A 12,939-nucleotide genomic window follows, 5' to 3' on the forward strand; every position below is an offset into this window, starting at 1 on the left:
AAATGTTAAAAAGACTTCTTTGATTTCTTAGCACTAGCACTTTAAAGTTATTATTATTATTATCATTATTATTATTATTATTATTATTATTATTATTATTATTATTATTATTATTATTATTATTATTATTATTATTATTATTATTATTTTTGTCTATCAATGTCCTCCAATTCGACTGGGTGGTATTTATAGTGTAGGGTTCCGGGTTGCATCCTGCCTTCTTAGGAGTCCATCACTTTTCTTACTATGTGTGTCGTTTCTAGGATCACTCTCTTCTGCATGAGTCCAGGAGCTACTTCAGCCTCGAGTTTTTCCAGATTCCTTTTCAGGGATCTTGGTATCGTGCCTAATGCTCCTATGATTATGGATACAATTTCCACTGACATATCCCATATCATTCTTATTTATATTTTCAGATCTTGATACTTATCCATTTTTTCCCTTTTTTTCTCTTAAATGAGTGATACTTTCTTCTTGATTTTGTCAATCAACGTCATGCCTGGTCTATTTGCATGTATCACCCTATCTGTTCTGATACCATAGTCCCAGAGGAACTTTGCCTGATCGTTTTCCATCACTCCTTCATGTTGGTGCTCGTACCACTTATTACTGCAAGGTAGCTGGTGTTACTTGCACAGACTCCAGTGGAGGGTATTCAGCCCAATTGAAAGGGAAGACGCTCAGGTACTTGGAGGCCGTTATCCAGGAACTGACCACCTCAACGACAGTAACCAACAACCAGAGGCTGGAGCTACAGAAGCAAACCAGAGGAAGAAATGGACAAGAGATTATTATTATTATTATTATTATTATTATTATTATTATTATTATTATTATTATTATTATTATTCAGAATTGATATGTACTGAAAAGAACCAAGATACAGAAGACTTTATTTTTAGAAATAAGCTTCCACAGAAATTAATACCCATAGTTGAAAAAGAAGAAAATAGCTGAAATAAGAGAAGCGTTGTATGGATAAACAGATTAAAGTAAACAAATAAAAAAGAATAAATTGTTACAGATAAAATTTAGAAATCACGGGGAACGGTGCAAAAACATTCTAAGTTGCATGGTATAATCTTTTAAACTTGAAATGTTAATTCTCACGGTAATAGGACAATGTCTTGAACCAAGGTCTAAATTTTAGACCTTGGCCTGAACAGCACCTCAGAATGTGGATGCTGACGCTCTGGGAAATGAGAAAAAGGCACTAACTATGATAACCAGCTCTTAGTTGGCTTTCAGAAGGTTTCTATTTGAAAGTAACTTCTATTGAGTGATCTTCCATTGAGTAGATTTCCTAGAGAATAAGATCCTTGATACTACAGATATTAGAAAATTAGTATATTACAGATTTTGGAAAAGTAGGCAAATCTGAAGCATGTTAAACTAATTCCTCTTGATTCAGGAAACCATACAAAAGCATTTAGCTCTCTTGCACACTTAATATATATGTATGTGTCGTAAACAGTGCTTGAAATCTTATGTGTCCTTAACTATGGCTAATTATTGACAGTCATTAATAAGAATATTACAAAGGCGCATAAAACAATAGAGGGGAGAAGGGCAAAATATCAACTATTCAAAATGTTTTCAATCTTCCAAAAGTTGAACGTTATAGCCCCAATAACTACGCCACTTGCTGATCTGTTTTAAATCTCTTGGAAGTCGTAACAGTCGCTCTATTCCTCACTTTAGGAAAATTGATTGGCTGCCCCAAGAGTTGCATCTTCTGCGTACTCTATTGTCCTATTTATAAGGCCAACGGCCAAATCGTCCAGTAATACTGAATACAGCAAAGTTAGCTGACTTCTACTATGTGGATTACCAAACTACCAAACCTCTGTAGTTGGTCCCTTAAAAATTTGGATATCACTGTCATGTTCCCAACGAACGACAACTAAACTGTAGCCTTTGGCTTACACATCTTTGCAAGTTCTGTAAAAACTACTAACTATTTCAAGACCCATGACACCCTCTTTTTTTAATATAACTAATGAACTGCGCTTCTGATTAATGTGAAACCGAAACGTCCAGAGTTTGAGACACCGACCTAATTAAGAAAAATGGATTCAAGCATCTACTCCACATTATCGTCTTACTTTATATCGAGAAATGTCATATCAATTTTGTGGGCACGGTGAGAACGGAAATTAAGACCTGGCAACTAGGCGCAGAAAGACGTGTGTCGACCATGACGTGGGGCAACGTGACGTTTACACCTGCCACGTCCCCCTTTGTATGGTTATCATTATATCAGTACAAGAAATTATATATATATATATATATATATATATATATATATATATATATATATATATATATATATATATATATCACTTTGATAGAGATAAGGTGTTTTTATTTTTCAATACAGGTATGCAGTCATTAGCGCAATGAAGTTATGGAATGAAAAAAATATTAGGTCTGGCAAAGTTTAAATTAAATTGGTCATATTATTTTATTATTCTTGAATTTCAATAACGTCGCGAAAGTAATTTTAGATAAAGAGTTTAATCGTGCTATATGTGAATTGATTATTGGTGAATATGATTGTTGAGGGTGCGCACATATGATCATTTATAAAATATTTAATATGGCTGGGGATTGGATGGAGGTGAAAGGATAGTAATACTTTATTAACAATAAGTGTTTGTCCATAGATAGTTGTATAGCAGCTAACATTTTAATTAATAAAGTTACAAGACTGAAGCAGAATATATTATATATATATATATATATATATATATATATATATATATATATATATATATATATATATATATATATATATATATATATAAAAAAAATAGAGAGAGAGAGAGAGAGAGAGAGAGAGAGAGAGAGAGAGAGAGAGAGAATCTGATAATGCATAATATTCAACTATACATGTCCGTGATAGTACGCCATTTAAACATGACAACATGATACCAACCTATTCAATTCATCCAATCTTCAGTTTATTGTTGTCTTGTTCCCCTCTTGTAGTATGTTTAAAAAGTCGCAACACAAAAGCATTACGACAACCTTGTGGACAATGGTGAAGCATTCTAGACATGATATAAAATGTCAATAGTAGGCAGTAAGCAAGGTGTCAGCAGGAGCCCTTGTCAATGCCTGTATCTAACAGACGTGTACCTTCCCTAGCACGATCACCTCTCTGACTGCCATCCGAGATTTTTATTTTTTGTCTTCTTTTTCGTAAGAATTACCCATTCTGATTATATAATAAACACAAGTGAGGCTAAAAATGAGTGTTTATTTCAAACATAATAACTAATCAGTATCTTTAGATTCCATCAAAGGGCAGTATAATTCACTAGAACTTTATATATTATTTGATAACCATACAGAAAGGGGGCGTGGCAGGTGTAAACGTCACGGGGCCCCATGCCATGGTCGGCACACGTCATTCTGCGCCTAGTTGCCAGGTCTTAATTTCCTTTCTCACACATGCCCACAAAATTGAGATGACATTTCTCGATACAAAGTAAGACAATAATGCGGAGTAGATACTTGAATCCATTTTTCTTAATTAGGTCGGTGTCTCAAACTCTGGTGGTTTCGGTTTCACATTAATGAGAAGCCTAGTTCATTAGTTATATTAAAAAAGGAGGGTGTCATGGGCTTTGAAATAGTTAGTAGCAGGTGCCAGAGACTATTCGCCCTCTACCCTAAACTGCTTCCTTCAGCAGTAAGATAAAGCAGGACAACTAAGTTAGGCAGTTAGAAATTATGTAAACAAGATGAATAGAATACCCTACAGATACTAAGGTAAATAAACGTAAACAGAACAACCCAAGACAACTATCTTTGTGTAATAGAATGCTACAGTATCCACGCATTTCCTTTCTCTGCGTAACAACGATAGTTTATGGATGATGACCTTTTAAACTTGCCCTTGTTTAGCCAGAAACAGCCCTTCTCACCACTGACCTCCTATAATAAGGAATAATGAAGATACCTGTGTTTGAGCTTCACATGTGAAGTCTCGTCCTCGGGGTAAGAACTTCCCTTTTTAACTTTATATTGTATTGTATTAAAACATAAAGATGAGACAACGGGGTGTTTTGCTACCTTTCTTTAAATCTAGAGCATCAACGTTCAAATTCTTGGAAGGAACATTGGTCTAATATCCCTTGCAAAATTGTCATTTTATTAAATGATTCTGGTTTAACCTTGAAACAAAATTACCCGCCAAGATCGTTGTATCTTCGTTATGCGGAAATGTAGTGGGGAAATCCAGTTCTAATCATTTTCATATTAACTGTTCAAGTTATTTAGGATACGTAGATTTGACAAGAACTAAGATTTGAGGCATCGTGAAGAAGAATGTCTATCGAAGTCATTTTAGTCGCAATGTTCTATTCTCACGAAATATATCATGTTTGAGCTCAGATTTGATTAATAATTTCCAAATATTAGATACTAAGTAAAACATTGCCAGTAAACTACATCCTAAATGCTTCTTTCATTAAAGATTGGTCTAAGGATCTTTCAGCTTTGTTTTCGAATTATTAGAATCCCTCTAGGAAAATATATAAAGTCTGTTTGCCTCCCTGCAACTTGCGACAGCACTCTGCTTTCTCACCTCTGTCACTTTTCTTCGCCGTCATTATCCCCCCTTTGGTCTGTCCATCAAAAATTCGTCGGGTTCTCTGAAGCATCAGACTCAAGTTTATCATCAGTCGGGATTTGGATGGTCTCCTTGGTAAGAGACCTGATAGATTTACGAACGAATCTGATTTGATACTTCCATAAGATGGAAGAAGTGCTTCATTAAGATTGTTAGTCTATAGTCATAACAAGATATAAGTGGTCTGATTGGACCCCTTGGAATAAAAATACTCAATATTATTTATATAAAGAACTGACATTATTGTCGTGACCTTCCAGGAAGTGCAACAAGCTATGTCATCGACGAATAATATACACTAATTTTATACATATCTTCCGATTTCCGAGATACATTATTATATTGTTATCATTATAATTACATTAAGAATAATCCCTCAAAGAATAGTTATGCAACGAAACATAGTAAAAAGGAAGTAGCATTTCATAGGTCAAAGATCCAACATTTCATTTATTCTAAAAGAATGTGATAAGGATGAAAAGCGAAAGTAATAAAAAGACACTACTCCTTCGACCTTAAGAACACCAACATATGGAAATATTGCGAATTTTTTTGCCGAGTGGCGAACCTTGAATTCCGTTTCCTCGGGAAGTATAAAAGAGAATGCCCGTCGGTGCACTTCACAGTCATCTGCTGACCACGAGGAAAATGGTATGCGAACTTAACAATCTGGGTTTCCCTAGTGTATTTTGCAATCAGTTTTATATATATATATATATATATATATATATATATATATATATCTATATATATATATATATATATATATATATATAGGGGTGTGTGTATGTATTTATTCTATTGCGATAATAGTTTCATAGATTGGAAGATATAAATTTTCTAAAGTAATATTCTCTTGAGGTAGTATACATGTATATGTAGCTAACCTAGTTGCCTTCTTCCAGAAAACTCCAGTTGCTCTTCTTCTGTCTGCTCTGATCGGGGCAGCTGTAGCTGACAGCCGCAACAGCTACTCAGCCCCTGGAGGATCATCTGCTGGAGGCTTTGCAGGTGCCGGAGCAGGTGGTGGTTTCTCCATGGATGGCTCTTCCTTCGGTACCTTCTCTGGTGGGTCTTTCGATGGGTCTTCAGGTGGCTTCTCAGGTGGTAATGCTGGTGGTATTTCTTCTCTGGCGGATCAAGTGGCAGACCAGGATCTGGAGGCTCGTCCCAGCCATGGCCATTTCCAGGCGTCCTACAAGAGGCTCTTGGAGGAAAGATAAACTCTAACCTCATTGCTGAAGGCACAGGGAGCTACTCAAATGCTGGGTCTTCTGGACCATTTGGAGGAGGAGCTCTAGGAGGATCGGGAGCTGGATTTAGCTCCGGTGGTTCATTTGGAGGGATTCGGCAACATGGATCAGCTGGAGGTGGATTTGGAGGTCACGCAGGAGGATCTGCTGGAAGTAGCTTTGGAGGCAACTTTGGAGGTTCCAGTGGAAGTGGATTTGGAGGTCATGCTGGAGGATCTGCTGGAAGTAGCTTTGGAGGCAACTTCGGAGGTTCCAGTGGAAGTGGATTTGGCTCAGGAGGCTTTTCTGGTGGCTCTTTTGGAGGTGGAGCATCATCTGGATCCTTTGCAGGATCCAGCGGTGGCTATGCTCCTCCACACTAAGATTAAACTGTAATGTTTAAATTTAGCAGCTGGGTTGAATTATGAAAATATATTGGGAAATTAGTTGCATGGAATCTTGAATAAAGAAAATATAAACTGTCTACCTATTATATTTTTATTTCAATCACATATATATCTATTTTTCTGTCTTTCTATCTATCTATCTATCTATCTATCTATATATATATATATATATATATATATATATAATATATATATATATATATACACACACACACACACACACATACTAATATATATATATATATATATATATATATATATATATATATATATATATATGTGTGTTATTGCAAGTGTAGGTGAAGCTGTAGAGTAAGTAGAATATATATTTCCAGAGAAAAATACAGTTTTCACCAGAACGAAGATGTCTGAAGAGAAAACAGCGCTTTGTGAAGGAAAGTAAACTTTTCAAATGTTATTATATGAGACGGATAGACGAGACATACCTCATCAACGCATGACTGGAATGTGTTACAGTAAGGTTGAGGATACTCTAGAAAATGGCAATCGAGCATCTAAGAGGGACAGTTAAAACCTTGGATCATGAAAAGGCTCTAGTGCTGTAAGTAGTATGGTATGGTAGTTATAATATACTTTCGAAAATGACGATTGTGTGTAAGGTATGTATGGAGAATGGAAAGAATCTAATGGATTGGTTGTAGTAAGTTTCATATGTTGATGGTGATTACAAAGCTTATAAGCCAATACTCAAGACACCGATATAATTAGGGGCAGGGGTTTCATTTAGAATGTTTTCAGTTAAGAAGATAAGTAACTTCGAAGTTCTTGAGTTTGCATTTTGTAAAATACGCTGTGTTCACCATTTGTGCTTCCTACTGGCGAGAGCAAAGACTATGATCTATAATGGTTGTCCTCTCAACACTTTCCTTGGATTATTATTAATATTATTGATCGCTAACAAATATTGAATGGGGACAAGATACAGGCGAAATTACCTTTATAAGCAAGCTTTATAGAAATGAACAAATATAATTGAAAACTAGCAAAACAAAGTTGAGATAGGAGAAGTACTATATAGATAAAGAGATTAAGGTAAACTCATGATCAAAATGTGAATAAACTGCCCTTAAGAAGGAACTCTTCCCAAATAATAATAATAATAATAATAATAATAATAATAATAATAATAATAATAATAATAATAAGATCACTTACGCAACAAAACCTAAACAAAAGTACCTTTTCATTGGTCAAAGTTCTTCCTTAAGCGCTCTACCATACTACGGTAATATCTTAATGCTGTTGCTGAATGACCAATCTTAAATTACGCTTCCCTACAAAACATGCAGTAGAATGGCCTGGCATTCTTGGGCTTACAAAATAAGCATGATTTTATTGATAGGTATGTGATACGTGTGATGTTAATGCTGTTGAAGATATGTTTTATAAATTGTCATCTTGGGGAAGCAATCATGGTTTTCGAATTGAAATATAGGAAGCGTTTGAATATGTAGATGTGCGCGTATGTGTGGAGTAAGGAAAAGTTGAGGAGGGGTGAATTTTAGAAAGACTATAGAATATGTTTGGCGTATTTAAAATTGCGGATCAGAGCACACCGAGGAGGTTTGTTCGTGCAGAGAAAATTGACAGCACAGGATGAGGAAGCGAATACGAAATTTGGAAGTTTTGGGATTAAGCAGTTGATAAAAACCGAGATAGAGCTGGAATGGAAGAGAACCTAAAACGGGAGGACGTTAATATCTGGGTGGTGTAAGGGCTCGCTAGTTGGATGGGTGTGGCGGCGGTGGGGGAGGGTTGGATGTGTGTAGATGAAACTTCTGTCTTGAATAACGAAAAAGTTAATGCAATGGAAGTTTTCTTTCATTATGTTTCTTCCTTGATTTAGCAGTTTGAAGGCTGAACGTGGCAGTAACTTCAGTCTGGTTTTTGTCTGGTAAAGGGTTCTTGATGTTGATGTTGATATATATATATATATCTATATATATATATATATATAATATATATATATATGTATATATATATACCATATATATATATACATATATATATATATATATATATATTATATATATATACATATATATATATATACATATATATATATATAGTATATATATATATTATATATATATATATATATATATATATATATATTTATGTAATTTATTTATTTCATATCATATTTTTGAAGTATATGAATATGTATTCATATGTATATATATATATATATATATATATATATATATATATATATATATATATATATATTATATGAATATACATGTGCGTTTATTCGGAGATCCATACCAGGTATCTCTTTATATTCATTTATCCTTCGTATTTTAATATGTATGGAGATGTAGGATCAGTGTGTATAAAATCGCGGGTTTTTCATATGTCTAGAGTAATACCAAGGAATTGTCCTAGGGGGGGTTCTCTTATTTGTTTTATTCTTTATTCAAGAATTTCTTCTATTGTAGTATAAACCAATAAGCAAGCATTAGGGTGTTGTCGAGTAATAAAGTTAGTCATAACATTTTGCATCTTTTATTAAACATTCCAATCCTTTATATATATACTATATATATAATAATAATGTATAGTATATATATATATATATATATATATATATATATATATATATATATATATACTTGTATATATATATTTATATATATTCAAGAAGATGAACTTCAACATTAATACAATGTTAACTAGATGGAGTAGAATCATCAACGGACACTCCCCTATTCTCATCATCGGAATCTCCATCTTCCGGTCCAATTGAAGGACCACCCATTGTTTCCGTTTCAGAAACTTCACTTTCGTTGACCTTAGGTGACTCGGATGACCTAAAACTCACATCAGGTTCTTCAGCACTCTCGGAAGATTTCGTATCGTGATCTCCAGGTCCTTCAGGTGACCCCAGTGACCTAACATTCGCACCAGATCCTCGAACCCTCGTCTCGTCTGAAGTGTCCCCAACGTTTGGGTTACTCCTGACGGCGGCGCTTCTAAACAGCCCATTGCCCGCATACTCGTACCTCCCGAATCTTTCATACAGGACGCTTGGATCAACGCGGCCTCCAATGGCTCGCACGAGGACTCCTGGGTAGGGCCAGGGTTTTTCCCATTCTCCTAGGGATGCTTTTTCAGCTCTTGAGGAACTTAGATCCCCTTCAGAGGCTTCTTCGCCTGTTGGAGTTTGGCTCCCAGGGTCCCCGGAAATAAGAGGTTCAGAATCCTCTAAGGTTAAATCAATCGATGCTGCAGGATCTCCATTGGTGTCATTAACATCAGCAGCCTCTGGGACTTTTGTTGACTGTGCATAGCTGTTGGTAGATTCGCCAAATGCGACACTAAACGCGCAGCCAAGAATGAGTAATGAGGATGGTGTCTGGAAAAGAGAACAACACTGATTACGATCTAAATCTCTTTTCAATTTTTGGTTTACGTCTTAACGGATGATTCTTATGTCGTATCTTTTGTTGCGTTGTTGTTCTACTGATATATTTTTTGATTTCTGTCATCTTTTGTTTCGAACACATACATTACATATATATATAAATATATATATATATATATATATATATATATATATATTTATATATATATTATATATATATATATGTGTGTGTGTGTGTGTGTGTGTGTGTGTGTGGCTGTGTGTGCGTGGTGTGGTGTGTATGTGTGTGTGTGTGTGTGATAGATTTGCTAAGGAGATTTCTACTGACATATTTTTTTTAGATTTTCTGTCAATTTTGATTCAAACATACATTCTCATATATACGTATATTATATATATATATATATATATATATATATATATATATAATATATATATAATTAATGTGTTATGTACATTTATACATACATGCAGACATACATACAGACATATATATATATATATATATATATATATATATATATATATATATATATATATATATGAGCATACTTTATACTATTATGAGAAATCTCCTTTAGCAAATTAACACCATTTCATGCTTTGAACAATCACTGAAATGATAATAAACTATTATTTGCACAGCTGAAAATAGCAATAGAACTCCACATCCCGAGCAACCATGCCTTCGTTATTCAGAGGCAGAAACTACAAACTAAATGTTTTGAAGGATATTCAGAGTGATATAATAATTTATAAATATTACAGATGATCATTGTAAATCACGCGCAGCATGCTGTTACAGCCTACAAAGCCCTATTCATTTAGATCCCATTAACTAGGCACCGAGGAGCGTAAGGTATGACGGGGATATTAACATAAACATGAACATAATTTTACGGAGCGTAACAAAAATACTACATTAATAGCGAGAATATTTCCTTTTTCATCTGTTTATAAGTTGGACATCGTGTGTCAAAGAAATGTCAAACGTTGAATGACTGTCATTTAGGAGGATGCAGAGAATCTTTTAAGTTTTTTACTTAATTTTTTAGGATATTGTTAAAAATTCTTGTTTCTTAAGCGGCAAATTATCAGAAAATGGGAATTTCCACAGAGAAAGACAACCGGGGATGTCAGGAAAGCTCTTGTGCACAAATGAAATTAGTCACGAGATGAATGAATAGGTAGTGAGTGAAAATAGCAATACCAGTATGTAATACAAAAAAAATTTCACAAGTTTGGTAAGGTACTAACAATGTAAGGGTATCGGAGGGGTAAGTAAATGAGACATGTATTTTTGAAATTTGTCCACTTGCAAAATAATCGTATTGCGCTGAGGCAAACTGAGAAGTGATAGCTCGATATCAAGACAGTCATTTTTAAAAAACTGATATGATCATTACTCCTAAACGTCGGGAGGTGATCAGACTCGGTCCACCCTTATAGGGCAGCACAATTAGCCAAGTGGGCGCCGAATCTAAGTGGAGCAGCGTTCGCCTCAAATTCGCTGTATGAGTCCCAGCCTACCAACAACCAGGCCACCCAGCAGCTGATAGGTATACCACCATCTGTTGCAATCAAGACAAAGTAAAGAAATATGCCAAAGTTTCTTAGGCGCAGTCGAGCTTTCTGTACAGCGTATAATGCTGTATGAAACTCCCAGCCACTGCCCGGTGGTGGCCTGTGTTATTGGCATCTATAGCAGTGCCAGATACACGACCATGGCTAACTTTAACATTAAATGTTTGATGATTGGAGGGTGGATGATCAACATACCAATTTACAGCCTTCTGGCCTCAGTAGTTTACAAGATCTTTGGGCTGACAGAAAATGTACGGACGGACAGACAGATAGTATTCTCAATTGCCTTCTTTGACAGAATTCTATAAAAGAGGTGAGGCGACCAGCCTCACTTCTAGAAGTCTTCTGAGAAACCAGAAGCCTGCACTGACACAGTCTCTCGAAACCAGAAAAGTCATGTAGTCACTGAATAAATACTCAAAATAGCTACATGAACTTGTAATGTTCAAATGAAACATTCAAAATATTGAAACATGTTGAAAATCCCGACAGTTTGTTGAGTCAGCCGCCACAGAACGCACTGCCCATTTGTGGAAATAAATGAGAGACCGGTGAAGGGATTTACAAAGAGGAACAGAACGAATAATGGAACATAAATGTTTTGTTTGTCAAGAAGTCTTCATTCGTAGCTCTTGTAACTTAGATGTTTAAGAAATTTAATTGAAAGGAATATGGTGTTGAGAAAAGTTTCCCAGTTATATCACAATATACAGTCACATATTTTAATTTTAAATGTCTCTGGCATTGGCTGAATAAATGACAAATCTAGGGTAGAAATGTTCTAACTTGAAACAAGTAAAAATTATCTTGATTAGATCTGTACTCAGGCATATACATATCATCAGTAGAACCACAAAGAAAGGGGGGAAATATTGAAAATATAACAAATGCACAGAGGTATTAGCCTATAAAAATAAAACAGCAATAAAAGAGTATTTCCGTCAGGTAATTGCAAAGATGCCCAGATGTTCGTCCTTACCATCTTGGAGACCAAAGATGAAATCTGTGCCTCGTCCTCGCCCTTCAGTGGTTTATATATGCCTCCTAAGCCTCCCACCCAAGGACAAGTGCACGTAAATAAGGATGTTACGCATAGGTGTCAGATGACTATCCTAATTAACGAGACTTGCACCTCTATGACAGAAAAAATTGTGATGCTCTGCTTTGTTTATAAAGGTGAGTTCGTGTTTGCGCTTGCGTGTCGGCGTTTGCATTTGTTTGATGAGGTCGATGCAAGAGTTGATTCTTCTTCTTCTTGAGTGCATCCTCGCAGGAGCCTGGGTCTTTAGCTTCCAAGCAATTTCTGCTAGAAAAATGTTCATGCATCCTTTCGTCCAAGCTTCATGTTAGTGAATTGTTCTTCTTAAATATTGCCGTTAAATCCTCATCGTTGGCTCTATGGATGGGGTAATTAATGGTTACATACCTAATGTGAATTTTTTTTTATTTCTTATGGGTTTCGTCAGTTTTTGCTGTATATACATTCACTTTACATACATGCAGACATACATTATTATTTTCATACTATTTCAAGGAGTTGCCAAATATTCTTAAATGTCTAAAAATAATTATGTTCAGCCATTATTCCAGACTCATTTTTGTTAAATAAGTTATGACTGTAGAGTTCTTACTTTGTTCTTCATTTTATCTCTTCAGCGGTTCGTCGTTGTCGGTGCAAATCAGAGCCGT

The 12,939-nt window shown here is 35.2% G+C and overlaps 2 protein-coding genes across 2 annotated transcripts; one reads left to right on the plus strand and one right to left on the minus strand.

The window, feature by feature from the left end:
- Positions 1-5,172: 5,172 nt before the first annotated feature.
- Positions 5,173-6,357, plus strand: LOC135208924 (keratin, type I cytoskeletal 9-like). Its single transcript, XM_064241488.1, has 2 exons — positions 5,173-5,290; positions 5,545-6,357. Exons 1-2 carry the CDS (start codon positions 5,243-5,245, stop codon positions 5,860-5,862), a joined length of 366 nt encoding a protein of 121 aa, XP_064097558.1. The 5' UTR covers positions 5,173-5,242; the 3' UTR covers positions 5,863-6,357.
- Positions 6,358-8,891: 2,534 nt separating this feature from the next.
- LOC135208926 (uncharacterized) lies at positions 8,892-12,286 on the minus strand. The gene is made up of 2 exons (XM_064241489.1): positions 12,230-12,286; positions 8,892-9,657 (listed from the first exon to the last, which is right to left on the minus strand). The coding sequence occupies exons 1-2, from the start codon at positions 12,230-12,232 to the stop codon at positions 8,971-8,973; spliced, it is 690 nt and encodes a 229-aa protein (XP_064097559.1). The 5' UTR covers positions 12,233-12,286; the 3' UTR covers positions 8,892-8,970.
- Between the last annotated feature and the right edge of the window lie 653 nt (positions 12,287-12,939).

The sequence above is a fragment of the Macrobrachium nipponense genome, chromosome 37, assembly GCF_015104395.2.
Source record: "Macrobrachium nipponense isolate FS-2020 chromosome 37, ASM1510439v2, whole genome shotgun sequence".
In the NCBI taxonomy this organism is placed as follows: domain Eukaryota; kingdom Metazoa; phylum Arthropoda; class Malacostraca; order Decapoda; family Palaemonidae; genus Macrobrachium; species Macrobrachium nipponense.